General features: G+C 37.7%; 1 protein-coding gene across 2 annotated transcripts; it reads left to right on the top strand.

Moving 5' to 3' along the window:
* The first annotated feature begins 745 nt into the window (after positions 1 to 745).
* Positions 746 to 26,071, top strand: xpnpep1 (X-prolyl aminopeptidase (aminopeptidase P) 1, soluble). Of its 2 annotated transcripts, XM_051693890.1 has the most exons (21): positions 746 to 869; positions 1,008 to 1,043; positions 2,840 to 2,964; positions 4,772 to 4,835; positions 5,145 to 5,249; positions 5,549 to 5,641; positions 10,738 to 10,881; positions 11,086 to 11,181; positions 12,201 to 12,282; positions 12,384 to 12,594; positions 13,075 to 13,164; positions 13,242 to 13,292; positions 13,450 to 13,508; positions 13,711 to 13,788; positions 15,791 to 15,862; positions 16,033 to 16,093; positions 16,304 to 16,373; positions 16,983 to 17,156; positions 17,406 to 17,482; positions 17,778 to 17,876; positions 19,584 to 26,070. In XM_051693890.1, the coding sequence occupies exons 3-21, from the start codon at positions 2,848 to 2,850 to the stop codon at positions 19,701 to 19,703; spliced, it is 1,863 nt and encodes a 620-aa protein (XP_051549850.1). In that variant the 5' UTR covers positions 746 to 869; positions 1,008 to 1,043; positions 2,840 to 2,847; the 3' UTR covers positions 19,704 to 26,070. The 2 variants fall into 2 exon arrangements, with proteins under 2 accessions (XP_051549850.1, XP_051549851.1); XM_051693891.1 differs by lacking the exon at positions 1,008 to 1,043 and having other exon boundaries at positions 852 to 869; positions 19,584 to 26,071.
* Positions 26,072 to 27,039: the final 968 nt, after the last annotated feature.

The following is a 27,039-nucleotide window of genomic DNA, read 5'->3' on the forward strand; positions in this document are numbered from 1 at the left end:
TTTGTTCCATCAGGGGCACTTTTGACTTCTTCCAACGAAACTTGGAAACTTTTTCATCTATTACTGATCTATTACTGATCTATTACTGATGTATTACTGACTTTCATCTATTAAAACATTTATCACATGGAAAGAGGTCTTGATCAGGCCTTGATCAACCACTAACTGGATTTTGGTTTAATGTGTGATGGGGTGGATTTTCACTATTGTGTTTAATAGTAATGACTTGTGATGGTAATGACATTTGTCACATTTGGAGAAAAAGTTGAATAAGCCCAAGTAGTACTTGATAAAGCAATGCATATAAAAATAAAAGGAAATGGGTAGTAATGGCACCTATTAAAATGCATTTTTTTGGAAATATGTTATATTTTTTGATCTTCAAACGGCTAATGCAAACTGTTCAGGTAGAGATGTACTGTCATTTCTCGTTTCCATACCCAAAAATAAACTTTTTTGGGCAAATGTAATTGTTCTTTGAAATGCTTAGTGTGATCATAATGGCAAGGGAACAAAGATGGTGCGTTCATTTCATTTTTAATTGAACTATCCCTTTAAATTCACATTTGTGCTATTTTATGGGGGCTTGTATATGTCAGGGTGAAATATTGAAGTTATATTAATTATCTAAGTTTGCATTAGGCCTGTACCTATAACAAATACATGTCTTGTAGAGTCCTGTCTTCACAACATGAGCTTATTGACTAGAAGAAGGAGAGTCCCATTCGCGCCATGTGACTGGAAGAGACAGTCTGCCACGTGACCGTGATGTCATCAGTGTAATGGCAGCCTCCTTTGCACACTAAACACAAGGAACAACAGTTTTACCAGTAGTTTACATTTCAAGACTCGCTTCTTTAAGATAACAGGTGAGTTGTTTGACGTTAGTCTTTCACTATATGTGCTCCATGCTCGGAAAATAGGAGTGGATTGTGCAGCGCGAGGCCAAGACAAATGTTATTGTTGTTGCTTGCATAACACGCGCGTGTTTTGCTGTCTATCATCAGCGCGAGACGGATAATACACTCTCTCTTCTTCGATAGGTAAGAGATCATGTTATCTGTGCATATAAACGTCTCTTATAAAGCCTAGTATTATTGCAGATTAACATTACTTTTGTATTGAAAAGCATCTTATTTGAATGAACTGTAACGGGGGACTGCCACACCTACAACCTTGTTTGGGTATAGTTTTTATACTTATATACGCTTATTGATACATAATATGCTATTATATGTTATATGTTGTAGATCTTCTGTCCCAATTAATCGCTGGTTAATTGACTGTTTAGGGATGCATTGTTTATTTTGTTGCTCTGTGCAGCCCGTTTAACCAATCAGATTTCGATATGATAATTTCTTTGACGTGATTGGCTGGTGTTATAGGCGCCTTTCGGTGCTGGGACGTTTGACAACAACGGTTCATTTCTGAATGAAGGAATAATATATTTTCTTATTTTCAAGTTAAAATAAATCGATTTATAACTTATATAATTATTATTATTAATTATATAATTAACTATAATATTAATTCTGTGAATTAAAAACATTAAAGAATATTTATAAAATATACAACAAAAATTGTTTCCTGGAACTCAAATATTACAAATATTCGCAATGACCATCATATTTTCTGCCAAACTGCCATAGTTACTGCAGTTATTGCTACTATTGTAAAAAATAAATAAATATTATAATATGGGAGTGTAAACAGAGGCTGTCTCTCGTTTGGAAAGATGCATTTGTAATTTTTTATTTATTTAATTATTTTATTGGGAATGCAAAAAAGGTTAACAATTGTATAAATGTAAGTGCATATACATGAAAGGCATTAACAATAGATAAAAAATAAGAAAAAGACAGCCTTGAAGACGTATACGGCTGACAAACGCGACCTCCGGAGGACGCATCCTTCCAAATGAGACACAGCCAGAGTGTTTCTGAATATTTGTGGTTGTTTATTTATTGTATTTATTTTTTTTTTTGATACCAATGATAGTTAATACCATGTTGTTGTTGTTTTAAAGCTATGGTACTTTGGCAGAAACTGTCAATATAGGTATTATGGTACATGTTAGAGAAGATCTATTGTTGGTCTTTTCAATGCAAAAAATAAATAACTAAATAAAAAATCAATAAAACTCTTTAATTTACATGAAGGTAATGTGTGATCACAAGTTTTACCAAAACCATTATACTGTAGAAAGAGGCTGTCATAAAGTAATATTGTCTAGATAGTAAATCTTTAAACATGGGATGGATAAAGGTTAACAATCTCATATCTGTCCAACTTTGAGCTCTACGTTAACAGTGAGATCTCAGGTTCAGGGAGAGAAAATGGCTACAGGTAATTCAAAAAAGTCTTTGTGATATTTTCTCACTTAAATGCACAGCCAGAAAGAAGTGGTAATAGTAGCTTACTGTAGTGGGTTTCCTTTATAATAATAAAAGTCATATTTTTACACAATCCTTTTAACATATTCGACAAAATGTTAATTTATAATTTTAAACACATCGAGGGAGCAGTCGACTGAATTTCTAATAGAATAATGAAGATCTGAAATTGAAAGGTTCTGAATAGTAGAATTACACGTTTAAATTGTCTGTCCTTTGGATAACATATTGGTATATCTGCAGATTGCACTATTTATGTAAGGGTATGTCTTGAGCTTCTCAGTGTACACTCAGTGGCACTTATTTTTCAGGCATACTATAGATGGGTGACGAGTCTAACGGCTAATTGCTGTGAATTACACAGTGTACTAAATAATAATGTGTATTGTGTACTAATGTGAGCCATTGACAGTACACTAGATGCTTTTTTCTGTCTCTCTTGAAAGACGCTGCTATGTCCCCAAAGATCACGGTGGAGTTGCTCAGGCAGCTCCGGCAGGCCATGAGGAACAGCAAGTACGTCACAGAGCCCATTCAGGCTTACATCATCCCATCAGGAGATGCACATCAGGTAACATCTGTATACACTTAAACCTTTGCAATCCAACTTTGCAAAAAAAGAAACCTGTGCTCTGTAAACATGCAATCTGTGATCTGCAAACATACAACCTCTGTTCTGTACACATATGATCAATGCTCCACGAACATGCGACCTGCTCTTTATTGACATACAGCCTTACTTAATAAACAAACAACCTGTGCTTTATTAACAGCCAGCCTGTGATTTATAAACATATAGCAAGTGATGTGTAAACACACAATACTAGGTTGTATGTAGACAGTCTGTGATGTATAAACATACATCCTGTGTTTTATAAGCACAGACTGTGATGTATAAACTTACATCTTATGCTTTATAAACATGTATCATGTGCTTTATAAACATACAGCCTGTGCTTTATAAAAATTCTGCCTGTGATTTCTAAACATGCATCCTGTGCTTTATGAACATACTGTCTGTGATGCATAAACATACAGCCTGTGCTTTATAAACATACAGCCTGTGCTTTATTAACATACAGCCTGTGCTTTATAAACATACAGCCTGTGCTTTATAAAAATTCTGCCTGTGATTTCTAAACATGCATCCTGTGCTTTATGAACATACTGTCTGTGATGCATAAACATACAGCCTGTGCTTTATAAACATACAGCCTGTGCTTTATAAACACACAGCCTGTGCTTTATAAACATATATCCTGTGCTTTATAAACATACAGCCTGTGCTTTATAAACATACAGCCTGTGCTTTATAAACACACAGCCTGTGCTTTATAAACACACAGCCGGTGTTGTATAAACATACAACATGTGCTTTATAAACATACAGCCTGTGCTTTATAAACATACAGCCTGTGCTTTATAAACATACAGCCTGTGCTTTATAAACACACAGCCTGTGTTGTATAAACATATATCCTGTGCTTTATAAACATACAGCATGTGCTTTATAAACATACAGCCTGTGTTGTATAAACATATATCCTGTGCTTTATAAACATACAGCATGTGATGTATAAACAAATGTCCTGTGCTTTATGAACATACTGTCTGTAATGTATAAACATACTGCCTATGATTTATAAACATACAGCCTGTGCTTTATAAACACACACCCTGTGCATTACAAACATACAGTCTGTGATGTATAAATATACAAAATGTGCTTTATAAACATACATCCTGTACTTTATATACTTACGGACTGTGCCTAATAAGCATACGGCCTGTGCTTTATAAACGTATAGCCTGTTCTCTGAAAACATCTAGCCAATATTATAAATATACATTATATTATATGTACAGCCTATTCTTTATGAACACACGGCTTGTGCTTTGAAAATATATAGTCTATTTGTATATATATATATATATATATATATATATATATATATATACATATATACACAGGCTGTGCTTTACAAATATGTGTAACCTGTGCTCAACAAACATTCTTGGGAAGCTTGCAGATAGACTTCTCTTACACTTAACAATATGAACACCATTGTACAATGTTACATAATTTTATTTCAGCCTGTACAGTGTAATTATAGATGTGTGTGCATGTGCAAAACCTTGTTGTGTCATTTAATTTCTATTATGAGAGTGATGGGACAACCCCCCCCCACCCCCAGTTCTTTTCTTGATTATAAAATGACCTCTGATTACATGGATCTGTGTGACATCCAAGGCACCCTTATTCTGATGTGTGGTTAAATTAGCAGTAATTAGGACTGATTGCTAACAGAGCTGATCTCACTCTTCACTTTTATCTCTTTTTCTCATTTACCTATTCTACTCATCTGTCCATCCTGCAGAGTGAATATAATGCACCCTGTGACTGCAGGCGTGAATTCATCTGTGGATTCAATGGCTCTGCAGGTGTGTGCCGATTTTCGTCTAGACACAAAAATGGGATATTTTATAATGGTTTCCTTAAATATATTAAATAGGCTAGATCACAACCTACATATTTAATACATATATTATCATCCCAGATTGAAAATCTACTAAAAACATCATATTTTTAGAGACCCACAATTTATTTTTCATTAGGCCAGATATTAAAAACAATACCCGATTAAGTAGAAAAGTGTGAATATCGGTGAAAATACATTTGCATGTGTAGTAATGATTTATGTTCTAGAATATAGTGACAGACCACATGTGTGTGTGTGTTTGATGTTTTAGGTACTGCTATTGTCACAGAGCAGCATGCAGCTTTATGGACAGATGGGAGGTACTTCCTGCAGGCCAGCCAACAGATGGACAATAACTGGACTCTGATGAAAATGGGTGCAGTTAATTTAAACGTAATTTTATGACATATGGTTGCCAGGTCATCATGTTTGCTGTTTTATAAAAGTAAGAGCACTTCAAGACAAAAACCCTCTGGCCAAGTTGCTGATTTTCATAATTTTACAAAATGTTCTTTTGAATCTCAAGTTTAATTTCACATTAAACCTCATTCCTGATCCTCTCGTTGGGCTTGATATAGACTTTGCATATGCATCATTACTTTAGTATAAACTGCAGCACTGTGTATCTTGTTAAATTTGACATCTATTATGACATCTTGTATTGTCCATTTTCAGGACTTAAGGAAACACCATCCCAGGAAGACTGGCTCATTAGCGTTCTCCCAGAAAACTCTAAAGTGGGAGTTGATCCTTGGATCATCGCTGCAGGTCAGGAATTTAACAATAAAGCTGCTGAAAATAATAATAATAATGATATACTATTAGGGCTGTCAAAATCAATGCGTTAACACATTTGGTTAATTAAAAACTTGTAATCTTGTTCATTTTTTAACCCTTTAAGCTCGGATGGGCCGTGAGAAAAAAATAATCATCAAAATATTAACAAATACAGTCTTGACCAACACAAAATAGGTTTTGTTTGAAAGCTTAGAAGCTCTACTTTCCAACGCTTGCAGGCATTATGACCAAAACTGAACAAGTGCTTTGAAATCTGCAGACAAATCAAAAGTGTTTTGTTTTGATAATTTATTAAACAAAATTGCACTGTACATATTATTGTAATCTGCAAAAACATCAAACTGATTAAATCAGTGTCATACAGTTGTGCTCAAAAGTTTGCACACCCTGGCAGAAATTGTGAAATGTTGGCATTGATTTTGAAAATATAACTGATCATGCAAAAACACTGTCTTTTATTTAAGGATAGTGATCATATGAAGCCATTTATCATCACATAGTTGTTTGGCTCCTTTTTAAATCATAATGATAACAGAAATCACCCAAATGGCCCTGATCAAAAGTTTACACACCCTTGAATGTTTGGCCTTGTTACAGACACACAAGGTGACACACACAGGTTTAAATGACAATTAAAGGTTAATTTCCCACACCTGTGGCCTTGAAAATGCCTGTCAGTACTGTTCAATCACTTATTAAGAAGTGTAAAATTCAGGGATCTCTTGATACCAAGCCAAGGTCAGGTAGACCAAGAAAGATTTCAGCCACAACTGCCAGAAGAATTGTTCAAGATACAAAGAAAACCCCACAGGTAACCTCAGGAGAAATACAGGCTGCTCTGGAAAAAGACGGTGTGGTTGTTTCAAGGAGCACAATACGACGATACTTGAACAAAAATGAGCTGCATGGTCGAGTTGCCAGAAAGAAGCCTTTACTGCACCAATGTCACAAAAAAGCCCGGTTACAATATGCCCGACAACACCTTGACACGCCTCACAGCTTCTGGCACACTGTAATTTGGAGTGACGAGACCAAAATAGAGCTTTATGGTCACAACCATAAGCACTATGTTTGGAGAGGGGTCAACAAGGCCTATAGTGAAAAGAATACCATCCCCACTGTGAAGCATGGTGGTGGCTCACTGATGTTTTGGGGGTGTGTGAGCTCTAAAGGCACGGGGAATCTTGTGAAAATTGATGGCAAGATGAATGCTGCATGTTATCAGAAAATACTGGCAGACAATTTGCATTCTTCTGCATGAAAGCTGCGCATGGGACGCTCTTGGACTTTCCAGCATGACAATGACCCTAAGTACAAGGCCAAGTTGACCATCCAGTGGTTACAGCAGAAAAAGGTGAAGGTTCTGGAGTGGCCATCACAGTCTCCTGACCTTAATATCATCGAGCCACACTGGGGAGATCTCAAACGTGCGGTTCATGCAAGACGACCAAAGACTTTGCATGACCTGGAGGTATTTTGCCAAGGCGAATGGGCAGCTATACCACCTGCAAGAATTTGGGGCCTCATAGACAACTATTACAAAAGACTGCACGCTGTCATTGATGCTAAAGGGGGCAATACACAGTATTAAGAACTAAGGGTATGCAGACTTTTGAACGGGTAATTTCATTGTTCTTTGTTGCCATGTTTTGTTTTATGATTGTGCCATTCTGTTATAACCTACAGTTGAATATGAATCTCATAAGAAATAAAAGAAATGTGTTTTGCCTGCTCACTCATGTTTTCTTTAAAAATGGTACATAGATTACCAATTCTCCAAGGGTATGCAAACTTTTGAGCACAACTGTATGTCATTGGAAATCTCTCAAAGTGTATAATACAACCTGCCTGTTTGTTTTACTTGCAGACAAAAATATAGTGAGTAATAGTTAAGTATATGTCATTGACAAATATGTTGGTGTTGCTTATATGCTGTTTTTTCGCTCATAACTTCAAGAAAAATAAACAGAACATAAAATATCACATACCATTACTTTGAGGAGGTGATTATCATTCAAACGAGCTCACACACATGGTAATCGGATGCATAGATCATTAGATAATACACACGAAGCACAATGTTACATACACTGATCAGCCACAACATTAAAACCACTGACAGGTGAAGTGAATGACATTTATTATCTCGTTACAGTGGTACCTGTCAAGTGGTGGGATATATTAGGCAGCAAGTTTTGGAAAGCCCAATTCCCACTACTTAGTAGGTCCTCGTGGTGGCGCGGTTACTCACCTCAATCCGGGTTGTGGAGGACAAGTCTCAGTTGCCTCCGCTTCTGAGACCGTCAATCCGTGCATCTTATCACGTGACTCGTTGTGCATGACACCGTGGAGACTCACAGCATGTGGAGGCTCATGCTACTCTCCACGATCCACACACAACTTACCACACACCCCATTGAGAGCGAGAACCACTAATCACGACCACGAGGAGGTTACCCCATGTGACTCTACCCTCCCTAGCAACCGGGTCAATTTGGTTGCTCAGGAGACCTGGCTGGAGTCACTCAGCACACCCTGGATTCAAATTCGTGACTCCAGGGGTGATAGTCAGCGTAAATACTCGCTGTGCTACCCAGGTCCCCTGATTAGTCAGTTCTTAAATTTCATGTGTTGAAAGCAGGAAAAATGGGCAAGCGTAAGGATCTGAGCGACTTTGACAACAGCCAAATTGTGATGGCTAAACGACTGGGTCAGAGCATCTCCAAAACAGCAGGTCTTGTGGGGTGTTCCCGGTATGCAGTGGTTAAAACCTACCAAAAGTGGTCCAAGGAAGGACAAACGGTGAACCGGCAACAGCGTCATGGGCGCTCATTGATGCGTGTGGGGAGCGAAGGCTTGCTCGTCTGGACCGATCCTACAGAAGAGCTACTGTAGCACAAATTGCTGAAAAACTGTAATGCTGGCCATGATAGAATGGTGTCAGAACACACAGTGCATTACAGCTCGCTGCATATGGGGCTGTGTAGCTGCAGACCGGTCAGAGTGCCCATGCTGACCCCTGTCCATCACCGAAAGCGCCTACAATGAGCGTCAGAACTGGACCATGGAGCAATGGAATAAGGTGGCCTGGTCTGATGAATCACGTTTTCTTTTAGATCATGTGGACGGCTGGGTGTGTGTGCATTGTTTACCTGGGGAAGAGATGGCAGCAGGATGCACTAAGGGAAGAAGTCAGGCCGGTGAAGGCAGTGTGATGCTCTGGGCAATGTTCTGCTGGAAACCTTGGGTCGTGGCATTCATGTGGATGTTAGTTTGACACGTATCACCTACCTAAAGATTGTTGCAGACCACGTACACCCCTTCATGGCAATGGTATTCCCTGATGGCAGTGACCTCTTTCAGCAGGATAATGCGCCCTGCCACACTGCACACATTGTTTAGGAATGGTTTGAGGAACATGATGAAGAGTTCAAGGTGTTGCCCTGGCCTCCAAATTCCCCAGATCTCAATCCGATTGGGCATCTGTGGGATGTGCTGGACCAACAAGTCCGATCCATGGAGGCCCCACCTCACAACTTACAGGAATTAAAGGAATTAAAGGATCTGCTGCTAATGTCTTGGTGCCAGATACCACAGGACACCTTCAGGAGTCTTATAGAGTCCATACCTCGACGGGTCAGAGCTGTTTTGGTGGCACGAGGAGGACCTACACGATATTAGGCAGGTGGTTTTAATGTTGTGGCTGATCGGTGTATGGCCACCAGGAGATGGTGCCAAGTCAAAATAACACAAACTCAATGATGCAGACTCATTGAGTCAAAAGGCACTCATTATGTGAAATCTCATTACTAAAATCATGTCTCCGGGGCCTGGGTATCTCAGTGAGTATTGACGCTGACTATCACCCCTGGAGTCGTGAGTTTGAATCCAGGGTGTGCTGAGTGACTGCAGCCAGGTCTCCTGAGCAACCAAATTGGCCCGGTTGCTAGGGAGGGTAGAGTCACATGGGGTAACCTCCTCGTGGTCGTGATTAGTGGTTCTCGCTCTCAATGGGGCGTGTGGTAAGTTGTGTGTGGATCGTGGAGAGTAGCATGAGCCTCCACATGCTGTGAGTCTCCGCGGTGTCATGCACAACGAGTCACGTGATAAAATGCACGGATTGACGGTCTCAGAAGCGGAGGCTACTGAGACTTGTCCTCTACCACCCGGATTGAGGTGAGTAACCGCACCACCACGAGGACCTACTAAGTAGTGGGAATTGGGCATTCCAAATTGGGAGAAAAAAAACAAAAAACAATCATGTCTCCATGCTATAAAAACCTTTAGTCATTGTTGTGTTTGCATGTGTAATTAGTTCTTATGTACAATTTTCTTTTTTTTTATTTGTTTGGAGAGGCTTTTGGACACTCTGATAAATTATTTTTGTAATGCTCTAACTTTTGATTGCTTTGCCATATCAACATACAATCTCAGATACAGTTGACATGATTGGGAACAAAACAAAAGCAGTTTTTCGGAGTCACCTTATTTACACCCTGAGATATATAATGATAAATAAGAAAAATAAGAAAAAAAGTAAATTTTTGGCTCAATTTGTTTTGTGATTTTTCAGCAGTTGCTTAGGCTGAGAATCTCAGAATGACTCATTATCTATAGCATTAAAACATTTTTATTTACAATGACACTAAACACTTGACCCTCCGAGTTATAAGCCTTTAATTTTGGGTAAACCGGAAATCTTTATAAACACCTTCAGAGCTTAAAGGGTTAAACACAGTTATGTAGCATGTATTTATTAAAACAGTTTCATTCTGTTTTGCATGTTTCATTTGTTTTTTTGTGCGAGTGAGATAAAGAGAAACACATACATACAAATTGCTGAACCTAATAAATACAAATAAGCCTATTTCTTCATTTTCTTTTAAATGAATTTGTTGACAATTTAACAACGAAAAATTGTGCGATTAATCGCGACTAAACGTTTTAATTGATTTGACAGCCCTGTATAATATATAAACAAAATAAATAAATAGATAGTAAAATATTGAAATTCATACTAGTCTGTTGTTAACTATATAAATGACAAAAAAGTGTGTGTGTTTCAGATCAGTGGAAGAACATGTCCAAGGCTCTGAGCAGTGCGGGTCACTCTTTGGTTGCGGTGCAGGACAACCTGATTGATGCCATATGGGAGGATCGGCCACCCAGACCCAGTACCAAACTTATCACCCTGGGGCTCAAATACACCGGTCAGCACATCTGAACTGATATTAACAGTAGACCCTTTAAGATAATAATAAAGAGTAACCAAATAGAAGTTTAATAGAAAACAACAACAGCTGTGGTTATTTGTGAAGGTATCTTGCATTATTTACTGATAAAACAGACTGTCTACTAGTGCACATTTGTTCACAGAGATATGTCGAATAACCAGCATACTGTTTTCTGTCTAGGTCTTACTTGGCAAGATAAAATTCTGTCTTTGAGAGGAAAAATGGCAGAAAGGAAGATTTCCTGGTTTGTGGTCACCGCCCTCGATGAGATTGCATGTACGTATCGGCATACATCACAGTGGTCAGATCACGACCCAGCACTTGTTCCCTCTCCACGGTCTCATTAACCCCAGTTAAAGAGCTCTTGTACAGATTAGCTTGTGTGTTGCTAATTATTGACATTAAATGATTTAGGGATGTACCCTGTGTGTGTGGGTGTGAACACTTGTTTAGCAATATTTGGAGTGGCCACTTAAAAAAAAACGAAAACGAAAAAAGTTGAAAATAAATTTACGATCATTTAGCTCACCAAGCAAATTTGCATAAATACAGTATCATGTCATAAATATTAATTAGAGGTTGACCAATAGTGGATTTTGCTGATACCGATAATTAAGCTTACATTTGGCACAGACATAACGGGCTACTCTTGTCCAAAAGAAATAAAATCCCAGATGCAGTTTATTGTTCAACCATAAATGCAATAATTTAAATTGAGATTTGGTGCATAACGTGGGACTTTTAACAATAAACAAGCCCAAAACACACAAGGGACTCTTATTTTAAAAATATTATAATGCTCAATATGTAAATATTTACCATAATAAGCTTTTTATCACCAATTATTCAGCAGATGAGGTTTAATGAGGAATAACACAATGCACGTGCTGATGGGGCACATTTCTATAGTCGCATTTGTCTTTGCATGCCTTCAATTTAAATACTTGATTATCTTATCAAAATAACAAAATATGCATTGAAGTGAGGATAAAAATATGAATATTGTCAATGATGAAAGATTTAGATGCAGCAAATCCTCACGTGATTGTTAATCATGAATAAATGTAAAAAACTATCAGCAACTATGGGTCTATATTTTTGCCGATAACCGATACTTCTAAAAAGCAATTATCGGCACCAATTAATCGGTAAAACCGATATATCGGTTTGCCTTCAATCAAAATAATAACAAATCAATAATAGCAATAGAAGTTGTTATAATAGTAAAATATTGATATATATATATATATAAAATATATAAAACATAAAATCTCTCTCTTTCTCTCTCTCTCTAGGGCTTTTTAACCTGCGTGGTTCAGATATCGAGTACAACCCTGTGTTTTTCGCCTACGCTATCATCGGCATGAGCAACATAAAGTAAAACAGTATTCATGAATCTTTAATCTATACAGCACATTTTACCAGATGTTAAATGGCCAGCCGTGCTCATAGTTTTCCTTTTATTCCTGCGTTTGTAGACTGTTTGTGGACAGTAAGCGTTTGTCGGACCCCGCTGTTCGGGAGCATTTGGAACTGGACAGTCCGAGGAAGCCAGAGCTGACCATACAGTGTTTTCCATACGAGTCTGTGCACACGGAGCTCCAGGCGGTTTGTTCAGCGCTCGCACCCAAAGAGAAGATGTGGATCTGTGACAAGGCCAGCTGTGCGCTTACACAAGTCATACCCAAGGTGAGTCAAGATGCAGACTGAATTCAGACTGACCCAAAAGCACTCAAAGAAACATGAAATCAAAATGAACCCGATTTACTTTTGTAATACACGCTTATTTATGTGATTTAATTATTATAAATATTTGTATATTCGTGCAGAAAATGCAATGTCTTTCTCTGCCTACAAAACACGTTTTCTTTGGCGATGATGTAACTAAGATCATGTGGGCGGGGAACAGTAATATCAACCAATAATATCATAGCCTACTTTTGGTTAAAATGAAGATTCGCTCTACATTATGTTCTGCTTTATATTCTGTTTTACTCAGAAATCTGTTGCATTACGGACATTAAATGTGTTGCAAATGCCGTTTCGTGTCTTTTATGGATAGTTCTGCTGTTCTCCAAAATGTTACTTTTATGTAAAAAGTGGTTTCTCTTTTTATATTGTAAGCTGCACTTGAATACATATTCGTTCAAGTATATTTTCATTGTCCAGGCCCACAGATCTGCAATCCCATACACACCCTTATGTCTGGCTAAAGCCGTCAAGAACCCCACAGAGATCCAGGGCATGAAGATGGCACATGTAAGTCAACACTGGACCCAGCACATCATCAACTTTAAATACTTTTTTGCTTTATTTATCAGCACACTGTCTTACAGATCAAAGATGCTGTGGCTCTCTGTGAACTGTTTGCCTGGTTGGAGAAAGAGGTACATAGAAATCATTGCAGTTTTACCTCTGCTTCTGATTTTTTGAGAAATATATTCAACTGCCTGTGATTCAGGAAGTTTAATTTCCGAGGACAATTCTTGTTTGAACGAAACAATCGAAATCAAAATAGAAGAACTTATATTTGTCATTTTATAGATTCCCAAAGACACGGTCACTGAGATATCAGTGGCAGATAAAGCGGAAGAATTAAGAAGGTGAGTCATATCTTCTGCAAATGACCTACAAAATGTTAGTATTTTAAACAGTAATTTATCATTTGTGTTTTTTGGTACGCTTGCTTTTTTATTCTCTTGCAGCACATTGTTGCACCATCTGCTGGTGATATGTGGAAACACAGACAGTCAGACAGAAAGAAGATCTACTTTAAATTGAAAATCTTTCCTTTTTCCTTTCTAGTCAACAGAAAGACTTTGTTGGGCTGAGTTTTCCAACCATCTCTAGTGTGGGACCAAATGGGGCCATCATACATTACAGGTAAAATTCATGAGTCATGACATGCTTTTTTTTATTATTAATTTTTTCCCCTCAAGGTTAATTTATAATCAGGGTTATGAGGGTTACTTTTGACATGTATTCCACTACAGATTACAGAGTACATGCTGTAAAATGTAATTTGTAATGTATTCTGTTAGATTACTCAAGGTCAGTAATGTAATCTAAATACTTTGGATTACTTCTTCAGCACTGGTAGATTTTTTCACTTGTTTTGACTATAAAAACTCAAAAATACATTCTCTGAAAAACCCAAATATCTTATGCAGTGTTGTTTCTAAAACAAGATTAATCAAATTGATCTTGTTTTAAAGATTTTTAGATATTTTTACAGGAAAACAATACAAGAATTATTATCAAGAACATGATTTTCACCCTAATATCAAAGGTCTTACTAGAAAAATAGAAATTATGATCTAATGTGAATTTTCTTGATAAAAATATGATCGTGTCTGGTAACATGTGCATGTAAAATGGCTAAAAATAGCATTTTATCTTAGCGTAAAGCTAACAGTTTACACAAGGTTTATTTGTATTTCTTCTGCTCCAAACTTACTTCAAACGTACTTCTCTGTCTGCTCGTATGAATGTAACACATCATAAGAAAGTGTTTCACCGCTGTTCAAATGCACTTTGGATCGCATCATTTATATGTATAAATGTTTTCCATCTGAAAGGACTAAATATTAAATGAAACAAATGACAATAAAATGCAAAGTAATCTCTTCAGTAATCAAAATACTTTTTGAATGTAACTGTATTCTAATTACCAATGATTTAAACTGTAACTGTAGTGGAATACAGTTACTAATATTCTGTATTTTAAATATGTAATCCAGTTACATGTAATCCGTTACTCCCCAGTCCTGTTTATAATATAAGTAAAGTTTTTTTTGCAGAAAAAACAGTTATATATTTGAAAACATGATCATTTTCCACCCTCATTCTGACTGTCAGAAACACACTGTTTTGGTGCTGCTTCTCCTTTAAGACGTGACAGTAAACGCCCACTGTTCTGATTGGCTCTCTGCTCTTGACTGACATGCTCTCTCTCTGTCATGTCTAGTGAGCGGGCTATGGAAGTGATTAAAGGTTAAGTAGATGTTGATGTGTTGTTGTTGCGGTCAGATTCAAATGTCTACCATAGTGTGACATCACAATGTGGAGGAAGCAGAGAATGAGTCATTTTGCAGCTTGGTTTCAACTTTTTGGCACCATTCTGAGTAAATTCTAGAGACTGTTGTGTGTGAAAATCCCAGAAATACTCAAACCAGCCCGTCTGGCACCAACAATCATCCATGTGATTATCTAATCAGCCAATCGTGTGGCAGCAGTGCAGTGCATAAAATCATGCATATACGGGTCAGGAGCTTCAGTTAATGTTCACATCAACCATCAGAATGGGGAAAAATGTGATCTCAGTGATTTGGAGCGTGGCATGATTGTTGGTGCCAGACGGGCTGGTTTGAGTATTTCTGGGATTTTCACACACAACAGTTTCTAGAATTTACTCAAAATGGTGCCAAAAACAAAAAACATCCAGTGAGTGGCAGTTCTGTGGACTGAAATGTCTTGTTGTTGAGAGAGGTCAACAGAGAATGACCAGACTGGTTTGAACTGACAAAGTCTACGGTAACTCAGATAACCACTCTGTACAATTGTGGTGAGACGAATATAATCTCAGAATGCTATACTGAGATGCGGGTTGGCACTGTTTTGGCGGCACGAGGGAGAAATACACAATATTAGGCAGGTGGTTTTAATGTTGTGGCTGATCGGTGTATGTCAAAAGATCAAGTCAAATTTAATTCCTCATGTCATGACCCCTTTAAATGATATTCTTGACTGAATTGTTGACATCACATAATGTTGTCATAATGGCAACTACTTTTCTGCCAAACTGTTTCCTTATACTTTTCATTATGGTTCTGTCTGGTTATTTGTCTGTCTTTTTATCTAACTCTCTTTCTGTCCTGTCTGATAGGCCTCTCCCAGAAACCAACAGGACTCTTACTCTTAATGAAGTTTATCTGATCGACTCTGGGGCTCAGTACACGTAAGCACACAAACACTGCAGCACATTTAGTGCTGAAAAACATCAGCTAACCAAAGAAATCACATTGAACATTAGAGTACATTTATAACACGTTAACAATCTTCACAGACACATTGCTGCACTACTTAGTGTAATTTATTATAGTTTTGTTCTTTATCTTTGATATCCAGAGATGGCACCACAGATGTGACCCGTACAGTGCACTTTGGGACTCCTTCCGACTATGAAAAGGTAAGTAGTCTTTAATTTGGCCTATGATGAAGAACAACAGTTTCATTAAAACAACTGCTTCATTTGATTAAGGATCAAACTCTCCCATTCAGAAACCTAGAAATCTAGTTTTATTCTTCACTGTCTGTAAATTGACACTTTGCAGTCTGAAAAGTGTTGTCCCACCCATTATGCTTATGGTTCTGTCCTCCCTCATTTTGATCTAAACAGGAATGCTTTACGTATGTCCTTAAGGGACACATCGCTGTCAGTGCTGCAGTGTTTCCCAATGGAACCAAAGGTATGTCCTTAATAACAAGAAATAACAGCCACAACAACATCTTAAAGTGTACTCAAGTCATTTTTTTATGCATGTTGTTTTGGGCTTGCACTGACACCTAGTGGTGTGGATGCATCATCATTCAAACACAATAGTTTTCAGTATTTCAGTATTTTACCAATACATTGTAGCAATTCACTACTCACAGTCAGCCATGACTACATTAATCAATGAGTGAAAGTGTCCAATAACAGGACGGTTACTGAGATAAAGCGAGCAGTATTCGGCTGATCATGTGATTCTAACATGTGCGGACCCCCTCCATGTAGAATAAAACAGCTTTTATAAGGTTACTGATATGACTGGAGTCTTCATTATAATGTGAGTGATCATGATTTTATACATATATGTCAAATTCGCAATTTATTTCTTAAGGAGACCACATTTTATATACTGGGTGCACTTTTAATGGCAACTCTACACTAGGTAAAACATTTCTCCCATTAAGTTGGAGTTTTTTTTTCTTTCAATGTGACAAATTGTCCCCAAACCTGCATATTGTTGCTCTGAAGTGCTGTGTAGAGAAAGGTTATGTGAAACAGATGGTCTCAATGTTTGTTGTGTGTACAGGTCACCTGCTGGACTCGTTTGCACGTGCGGCTCTCTGGGATTCTGGGTTGGACTATCTTCACGGTACTGGTCACGGTGTCGGATGCTTTCTTAACGTGCATGAGGGACCGTGTGGCATCAGCTACAAAACATTTGCAGACGAACCACTGGAGGCTGGAATGATTGTCAGCGATGGTACGGAAACACACATAGATACATTTACACACTCTTTAAATCTGACCCTGTTCGTCTCAGTTTAAATGAAGCAGCTGAAAGTGTTTTTATTCGACTTTTTCCCTTCAAAGTATCTTCGTAATGCTTTTTCATCTTACTGCAGTAGGTGACATTGTTGTATAACAACTCTAATATGTTGTAATAGTGTACAGTTGGTACAATATATTTGAGGTACATTTGAGTCATGTGCATGCTTTTTTTTTTCACTAGAGCCTGGATACTATGAGGATGGATCCTTTGGCATTCGGATAGAAAACGTCGTCCTGGTCGTTCCCGCAAAAACCAAAGTAACTGCATCAAACCACACTACAATCTGTTGTACTTTTTGCACCTTTTAGTAAATGTATCTTCTAGGCATAAGTCATTTTTCCACTTAAAGCTTTACACCTTAAGAAATGAAAAGCACTTCATTTTAGACAAATTTGTTTAAAATCATTTTGTGTGATTCTGTATCCTTATGATAGATTTCAGTGTAGAGTCCAACAGTACACCGCCACATTAGCCTGCGAAACATTGACAATTACTTGCTGGAACTTTAAACCTAAAATTTAAGATTTTGGCTCTTCGCCTCATTTCTTTCAGTATAACTACAGGAACAGAGGCAGTCTGACATTTGAACCTCTTACCCTCATCCCCATTCAGCAGAAGATGATCATGACAGATCTGCTTACACAGAAAGAGGTCAGTGCACACTGATAGATACATTTAAAGGGATAGTTCACTCAGAAATGAAAATTCTCTCATCATTTACTCACCCTCATGTCATCCCAGATGTGTATGACTTTCTTTCTTCTGCAGAACACAAATTTATGTGATTTTTGGAGCTTCAAAGTTCTGGTCACCATTCACTTGCATTGTATGGACCTACAGAGCTGAAATATTCTTCTAAAAATCTTAATTTGTGTTCTGCAGAAGAAAGAAAGTCATACACATCTGGGATGGCATGAGGGTGAATAAATGATGAGAGAATTCTCATTTTGGGGGGAACTATCCCTTAAACCATGTACAGAATCTCTCCAACATGTTCATGTTTATTACAAGTGTTTATTTACAGTACAAACATATTTCACAATAACAGCTACTTAAAAAATGTACAAAATAAGTTGAGCTACTATCTCATGATAATAGTTCTGCTCAGTTTGTATTCCTTCTGGAATTCCCAGTGGTTTTTTTGAATAGAGGTTTTTGATTTACGAGTAAAATAAAGTCTTTGGTTAACATTACTTGAAGAGACTTTCACATTTTGTTTTTTTACCACCAGTTACACCTCAAAAAAGGCTTTAAAAAAAATGCAAATGGCTACTATGGCTGTCAATTTAACTTGGTAATTCAATGCAGTTCATTTTAGGTACAATTACGCATTTGAAAATTAACACAATTAATCATGCCCCCTGACCAAATGTAATAGCTCTAACAAGAAATGTACCTACCAACTGAGCAATTCAAGCTTAAAGCACCAACTTCATGTTTTTGTGAGTAGCAGTCAACAGGGGGCAGTCAGCGCAACTCCAGCAGTACAGAAGATGCGCCGCTGTACAGACATCAAACCGACAGCTGTTCAAAAGACAGCGGGATGTAGCTCTGTAGAATGCAGGGGTCTTGAAACAAGTTTCAAACTACATTTTACTTGACACAGCTTCCTTAAAATGCATCATTTATGGCTAAAACAGTCAAACGTGACGCAACAATAGTGAGATGCTCCAGAAGCGTTCTGTTTGACTCATATGTGTATAAACCAGCAAAAATAGCAAAGGCCAGGCAAGACCATTGGGGTACTTATTTTGGAAGTGTCAGTAGCTTCAAATTTGTAATCAAATTATATGATATGCCTATTAATTAATTGAATTAATCACTTATATTGTTTGAAAATAACCTCCAAATTTATATCGAATTATTTTTGATTGTTTTTGAATCAAAATTTGTTACTGAATTTGGGGGCTATTTTCAACCAATATTTATAAGCGATTAATTAATGGGCATATCATATAATTCGATTAAAAAGCAATTGACAGCCCTAGTTTCAAAAGAAGGACCCCAACAGTTGTCAGATATGTTAAGCACACAAACTCACATTCTCATGGTGGTTGTAGTCCTTGTGTAGCAACTTGTTTTAAAAGGTATCACATGGTTTTAAAAGATTTCATAAGGTATGGCTGTGTAATTTATGTTGTAGAACAAAACAGCTGTCTCATCAAGTAATGTTAATGACACCTTATTTAGTACCTTATTTAACTTATTTTAGAAAACCGCCAAGCACATTAGAAATTCCAGAGATTTGGCCTAAACATTGACGTCATGACCGAATAGTTCTATTTGTGATATATACACATTTCCTTCAAACTAAAGAATAACATATTGGTATAATAATACATATTTTTCATCCTGCAGCGTGATTGGGTGAATGACTACCACAGGAAATGTTGGGAAACAGTTGGGGCGGAGCTAAAGCGACAGGGCAGGAAGGACGGTCTTGATTGGCTGATCAGGGAAACTCAGCCGATTATCTGAAACTGTCGTTTACTGACTTGTTGTTTCAGCCAGTCACCATCATAATGATCTCCAGTGATTTCTCCGTCTTGCTTTCTATCTGCTTTTCTAGTGGACATCTTTTACGTTCTTCTTCTTCTTTTGTAAAGGACGCTCTCAACAGCTGTTTTATGATGTAATTAAACTGTGTAAAAAAAAAAATAAAGAGTTTTGCGGACATCCACACACCTAAAAGAATATAGTTCACCCAAAAATGACAATTCTGTCATAATTTAATCCCCATATGATTTTCTTTCTTCCGTGGAACACGGAAACTTTCCAGGAAACTCTAGAGCTGCATATAAAAAATGGACGGGTCCAGGGTGATGCCACTCTTGGGGTCGTTGGCATAGTCCTGCAGTGTGATTAGAGTGTGTGTAGACAGTGTGTGAGGGGGGGTGTTGTCCTCCTCATGTCCCACAGGTAGTGGGTTGCTGTAGATGTAATAGATCCGTGAGTTGTCCTTCGGCCCCTCTTGACTGCTGAATAGGGCGAGCGTGTTATGGAAGCCATGGGTTTTCCTCACACAAGTAACACCCACCGGCTCCTCGACTACCTCACAGGCCACTCCACTCTCATAAACACGTGCCCGCTTAGGCTTCCTGTGACACAAGAAAAACAGATAATTTGATGGCTAGCACTGGACAATTTAGGATCTACAAAGGATCTTTTGAAGAAAGCTGAAAAACTGCTTTTCATTTTTTTATGGAAAAGAATGGGCTTCATGAATTTAACAAAAACTTTGTCTATAAATATGTATGCCTGTGTGGATTCGCTTAAGATTGCAACCCTGTAAGAAAAACTGCCTGGCTCACAGTAGCCCCAAAATGTATTTGGACACTTGCAGCACTTAAAATATGAATTTCATTACATTAAAGGGGCTTAAACATCACTCGCGTTGCAGGCGTCAAATATGGAAGTATAATAATGACGTCTTTTATCTAATCAAAAATCTAGCTTCACTGCTGAAAAGCTACTTGATTTAAAAATTAGCCAAGATATCACCTCACTACTGAGCAATGTAGTTAAGCCATGCCCAGATGTGCATGGTTTAATTTCCAACCGAACCACTTAATTTTTTTTTCTGAATTTGTAAAGAGTAATATTCGCCTTATGTGCCAGGGAAACAAGTGCGCAGCCATCTTGAAAATTTTGACTGTCCATATCCTGTATATGGTGTTGGTGTCAAAGTGTAATTAGCTAGTGAAGTGGATTTACAGGTTATAGAGATGATAAAAGTTCATATGAGTATTTTAAAGTATTCAGGGGATGGCATAACAACAGGAAACAGAGCGGGACGTTTTTGAAATTCACAAAACCCTACCTTCACGCTGTGGACGTATTCGTATGCCTCTGAAATGCCAAGAGACAACAAAGTAATTAAAAATACTTGTCACTATTGTCACTAATATACTTCCATAGTCAATGCATCACTCAACGCCACCCCCAGATGAAACGCACTGCTGTTTAGCACTGACACTGCTCACGTAATGATCCCTCATCGGAATTGCCTGGTGATCATTGGCAGATTTTTCAAATGGTCAGCGGCAACAGCGTCAACGTTGAAATTGTTTGAACAACTCAATGTGACGCCGGTGTTGTGTCGAACTCTGTTTCCCCATCAGGATCTGTTTCCCTCCAGCAGATCTGTATGGTGGGGGTACAGGATCTGACAGTAACATTCTCCGCTGTCAGAATGCATTCCCCCATGAACAAACCTAAGCCTAACCCTTCCCTACCATACCATAACCATAACCATAACCCCATACCCTATTGGGGCTAGGGGGAAACAGATTCTGACAGGGAACACAATTCGATGCAATTTCACTCCTTAGACTTCAGTGTATTTGGCAACGCTGATGCGAGTCATGTGGAAGCAAGTTGCTTTTGGAACAAATTATCAAACATAGTGCCATCTGCAAACGAATGATGCTAGACCTTTTCTCCAAACTAACTTCACCTGTCTCTTTCAATTTGCAATTACATTTAACCAAGGTAATTTTAGTGATTGTATGAAGTCTGTTCCTCTCAAGTTCACACAGGTGTCCTAGCAGAGTAACCACAGGAGTAGGCCATCACATTAACTATGGACATGTCCCACTAATGTTTGAAAAGTAGAATGTGTCCAAATACTTTTTCTTAATTTTGAAATGTGAACTGATGAACCAAAACATTATGACCACCTGCCTAATATGCTGCTGGTCCTCTGTGTGCCGCCAAAACAGCGGCGACTCACCGAGGCATGGACTCTTCAAGACCCCTGAAGGTGTCCTGTGGTATCTGACACCAAGACATTAGCAGCAGATCCTTCAAGTCCTGTAAATTGTGAGGTGGAGCCGCCGTGGATTGGACTTGTTGGTTCAGCACATCTCACAGATGCTCAATCGGATTGAGATCTGGGGAATTTTGAGGCCAGGGCAACACCTTGAACTCTTCATCATGTTCCTCAAACCATTCCTGAACAATGTGTGCAGTGTGGCAGGGCGCATTATCCTGCTGAAAGAGGCCACTGCCATCAGGGAATACCATTGCCATGAAGGGGTGTACCTGGTCTGCAACGATGTTTAGGTAGGTGGCACATGTCAAACTGACTTCCACATGAATGGCCGGACCCAGGGTTTCCCAACAGAACATTTCCCAGAGCATCACACTCCCTCCACCAGCTTGTCGTCTTCCAACAGTGCATCCTGGTGCCATCACTTTCCCAGTTAAATGTTGCACATGTACACGGCCGTCCACGTTATGTAAAAGAAACTGGGACTCATCAGACCTTCTTCCACTGCTCCAAGGTCCAATTCCAATGCTTGCGTGCCCATTGTAGGCACTTTCAACAGTGGACAGGAGTCATCATGGGCACTCTGACCAGTCTGCGTCTATGCAGCCCCATACACAGCAGGGTGTGATGCACTGTGTGTTGTGACACATTCCTCCCGTAACCATCATTAAAATTGTCTGTGACTCGTGCCACAGCAGACCTTCTGTTTGTTCAGACCAGATGGGATAGCCTTCATTGCCCTAATGCATCGATGAGCCTTGGGTGCCCAATACCCTGTCGCTGGTTTGTGGTTTGTCCCTCCTCAGACCACTGTCATTAGGTACTCACCACTGCTGAACGGGAGTACCCAACAAGCCTTGGCGTTTCAGAGATGCTCTGACCCAGTCGTCTGGCCATAATAATTTGGCCCTTGTCAAAGTCACTCAGGTCTTTACTCCTGCACTCAACATGTTGACTACGAGAACTGATTGTTCACTTACCATCTAATCTACCCAGACCTTGACATGTGACCTTGTCAGGAGATGATCAACGCTATTCGCTTCACCTGTGAGTGGTCATAATGTTTTGGCATGTCTGTATATGTGCAGTATATTGCTTATAACTTTAAACCTAAAAAAGTACTGTGAACTACTGTACATGGTTGCTTTCTTACCTCCTGTGATTGTGGTGCAAGATACAGGTGATGATTCCTGCTACAGTCAGAATGCACAGAGCCAAAGATGAAAGGGTGATATTAAACACCTTGACTTCTGTGTGGAATAAGAAATGTAACTGTTCAATATGAATAGAATCATTATTTTACTTAAAATCATAATACAAAATATAACACAATAAAGGGTCCTGGGTACAAAAATGTGTGGATTGACTTCTAGTTACGCATTACCGATGTTATTCCTGTGTGTGGAGTTCGTGTAAACAGTACTTTACAGTTACATCCTGTGTTGGGTAAATTACTCAAAAACGAATCCACTAAAAATGACTAAAAAGTCATTAGAATACAGAAACGTATTACTTTGTAATTGGATTACACCCACCACTGTGCGCATATAATATAAAGTTAGCAGGTTTACCAGCTTTACATGGTAAAAACAGGAGTTGAAAGATTATCTATAATTTTGCAAAGAAAAAGTGATTCTATCTCACAAGTCTCATGATAACATGTATAATGTTGTGGCTTTACTTTTGAAACTGTGTATTTTAACATTAATTCTAGTGTACTGTGAACATAATTAAGATAAAATGACTTCTGTGGTACACGACAGCATATCATAGATTCTGTCAAAAGAAATTGAGATGTTTTGAACGGAAAACATGCTTTGAAATCACAAGACGGGGCCCACACTTAGGGTTAAAACAAATGCAGACTTAAGTATGTTTGACACTCTGAGATCTTTATTTGAAAACTAATGTTTCAAACACAGTTACTCACCGCAGAGAGTGTCATCTTGGTCCAGAAAGGCCGTCTCGTTTAAAGACAGATCAGTCCCTGTTAAGCTCATGTTGCTGATTGCATGGGCCAAATATGACCAACAAACTCTTCTGCCTAGAAAGATGGTGAGAGAATATTCATTAGTATAAAACCATGTGACTAAAGTGGACCATGGGCTTCCATGGAAACTCTCCTACATCACCCAGTGGCCCCCTAACTTATTGCAGGACTTGCTGCAGTCCACACAAACAAACACAAAGTGTGCATTCATTAAATGTTCATGCTTCATTTCATTTGGGACGTTAAAAACAATATTACACAATTAACTCTGGCTCTCAACATGAGAATGCTGGGAAATAATCCCATGATGCTAACGCATTTCCCACAATTCTTTGATTTGTCTTCAAAGTTCTTTCAAGGATTCTATTATTAGATTGTCCCTATTGGTCCTTCTATATTTAGGATAAACAGACTTCAGTTCAGCTTTTCCACAAGGGCATTCCACATACAAATACACAAACACTGAGAATTTGCCTGCAAGTGTTACGCCAAAATTCTGACAACATGTTAAAGGTGCACTCAGTATTTTTTCCTCATTAATAAAGTTGAACTCCTAAAGACATGAATTGTAATTTGACATATATGTATAAAATCATGATCACTCACATTATAATGAAGACTCCAGTCATATCAGTAACCTTATAAAAGCTGTTTTACTCTACATGGAGGGGGTCCGCACATGTTAGAATCACATGACCAGCCGAATACTGCTCACTTAATCTCAGTAACCGTCCTGTTATTGGACACTTTCACTCACTGATTAATGTAATGATGGCTGACTGTGAGTACTAAATTTCTACAATGGCATCTGAAACTGAAAACTATTGATTTGAAATGATGCTGCATCCACACCGCTATAGATGTCAGTGTAAGTCCAAGATGACACAAAGACAAAAGTTACTGAGTGCACCTTTAAGGCTGCCAGTTAACTCATATTTCATTTATGTGCTCATGTTTGGCTTCAGTAGGCACAAATGCATCATACATTTTCAATGTCTGCATACTTCTGTGGTAATGTTCCCTGTCTATAATAATACATATATACAATCTCTATATAATGCTTTCTGGTAATGTTCATTTATGGTAGGACAGTTTGTGGGATAAAAGCCACCCTATGACAGATTTTATCCTAAACTGTAGAAATGCACACAAAAGCACAGTATGGTCACTGAAGTACAGAATATTAAACAAATTTGAGGTCTCAGCAGGACTGAAGGTGGTGTCCGTTTGTATTTATCATGCAGTGCACATACAAACCATTAGATGTCATTGTTGACACTGAATTCAGTATTCTGATGTGCAAGTGACGCTCTGAAGGTCTGAACGTTTTATAATACTTCACTCAGGCAATTAGTTACATTGGCTTTTCTAAATATGTCAAATGTTAATACTTAAAAGGTTAAATCAGTGCAGCAGACACACTTGCTTTTTGCAACAGAATAATACCAAACTATTGCTATACCTGTAGTCAGGGTTATGAGGGTTACTTTTGAGATGTATTCCACTACAGATTACAGAATACATGCTATAAAATGTAATTTGTAATGTATTCTGTTAGATTACTCAAGGTCAGTAATGTAATCTAAATACTTTGGATTACTTCTTCAGCACTGGTAGATTTTTTCACTTGTTTTGACTATAAAAACTCAAAAATACATTCTCTGAAAAACCCAAATATCTTATGCAGTGTTGTTTCTAAAACAAGATTAATCAAACTGATCTTGTTTTAAAGATTTTTAGATATTTTTACAGGAAAACAATACAAAAATTATTATCAAGAATATGATTTTTGCCCTAATATCAAAGATCTTACTAGAAAAATAGAAATTATGATCTAATGTGAATTTTCTTGATAAAAATATGATCGTGTCTGGTAACATGTGCATGTAAAATGTCTAGAAATAGCATTTTATCTTAGCGTAAAGCTGGCAATTTACACAAGGTTTATTTCTAAATCTTCTGCTCCAAACTTACTTCAAACTTACTTCTCTGTTTGCTCGTATGAATGTAACACATCATAAGAAAGTGTTTCACCGCTGTTCAAATGCACTTTGGATCGCATCATTTATATGTATAAATGTTTTCCATCTGAAAGGACTAAATATTAAATGAAACAAATGACAATAAAATGCAAAGTAATCTGTTCAGTAATCTAAATACTTTTTGAATGTAACTGTATTCTAAATACCAATTATTTAAATTGTAACTGTAGTGGAATACAGTTACTTATATTTTGTATTTTAAATATGTAATCCAGTTACATGTAATCCATTACTCCCCAACCCAACAGTATAGCCTATGTATACTGTCCACAAAATGTGAATTTTCTCATTCATTGCCATCCTAGATAAAATGCAAATTCTTGATATCAGTAATTATGTTAGAACTAGTAAAAACTTTAATTCTTGTTATCGAAAATGACATCATTACTCTTGATATTTAAAATGTAATGTCAACTTGTAAACGCCATATATTTCCTTATATCTGTAATTGCTTTTTTTACTAGCAGAATTTCACAATTATGTGTCATTCACTGCTGTTCAAAGTGCACTTACAGATATCTATAATTAATTTATAACTACTTGAAATTCCAATTTCACATATCGCTATGCGAAATCTATTTTTACTATTAAAAAGATATCAATAATTACATTGATACTAGTAGGCTACAAATATTCATTTCTGATGTCAACAACTGAATTACAACTAGTAAAAATGCTAATTTATTTATATCTGGAATTTGATTTTCACTAAAGGCAATTTCTGATATCTATAATGTAAGAAAGCAGTTTAAAATATCTTAAAATTTATTGATATGAGAAATCCATTTTCAGATATCTGAAATACCAAATCCAACATATTGAAACAAGCTGATTGGCTGGTTTCAGCTGGTCACCCAGCCTGGTAAGGCCGGTCCGTTGGCTGGATTTAGAGGGGTTTAAACACTTTTTAACTAGTCAAGCTGGGAGACCAGCTGAGACCAGCCTGACCAGCTAAAAAAAAGTGCTCAAACTGACCAGCTAGAACCAGCTTAGGCTGGTTTTATCTGTTTT

The sequence above is a fragment of the Myxocyprinus asiaticus genome, chromosome 49, assembly GCF_019703515.2.
Source record: "Myxocyprinus asiaticus isolate MX2 ecotype Aquarium Trade chromosome 49, UBuf_Myxa_2, whole genome shotgun sequence".
Classification (NCBI taxonomy): Eukaryota; Metazoa; Chordata; class Actinopteri; order Cypriniformes; family Catostomidae; genus Myxocyprinus; species Myxocyprinus asiaticus.

What these genes read in the sequence shown, in the direction of transcription:
- xpnpep1 (XM_051693890.1), top strand. Translation starts at nt 2,848, where the DNA reads ATGTCCCCAAAGATCACGGTGGAGTTGCTCAGGCAGCTCCGGCAGGCC. An exon ending in CTCCTTCCGACTATGAAAAG is followed by an intron (nt 16,094 to 16,303) that starts GTAAGTAGTCTT and finishes TGATCTAAACAG; the next exon opens with GAATGCTTTACGTATGTCCT. An exon ending in TGGAATGATTGTCAGCGATG is followed by an intron (nt 17,157 to 17,405) that starts GTACGGAAACAC and finishes TTTTTTCACTAG; the next exon opens with AGCCTGGATACTATGAGGAT.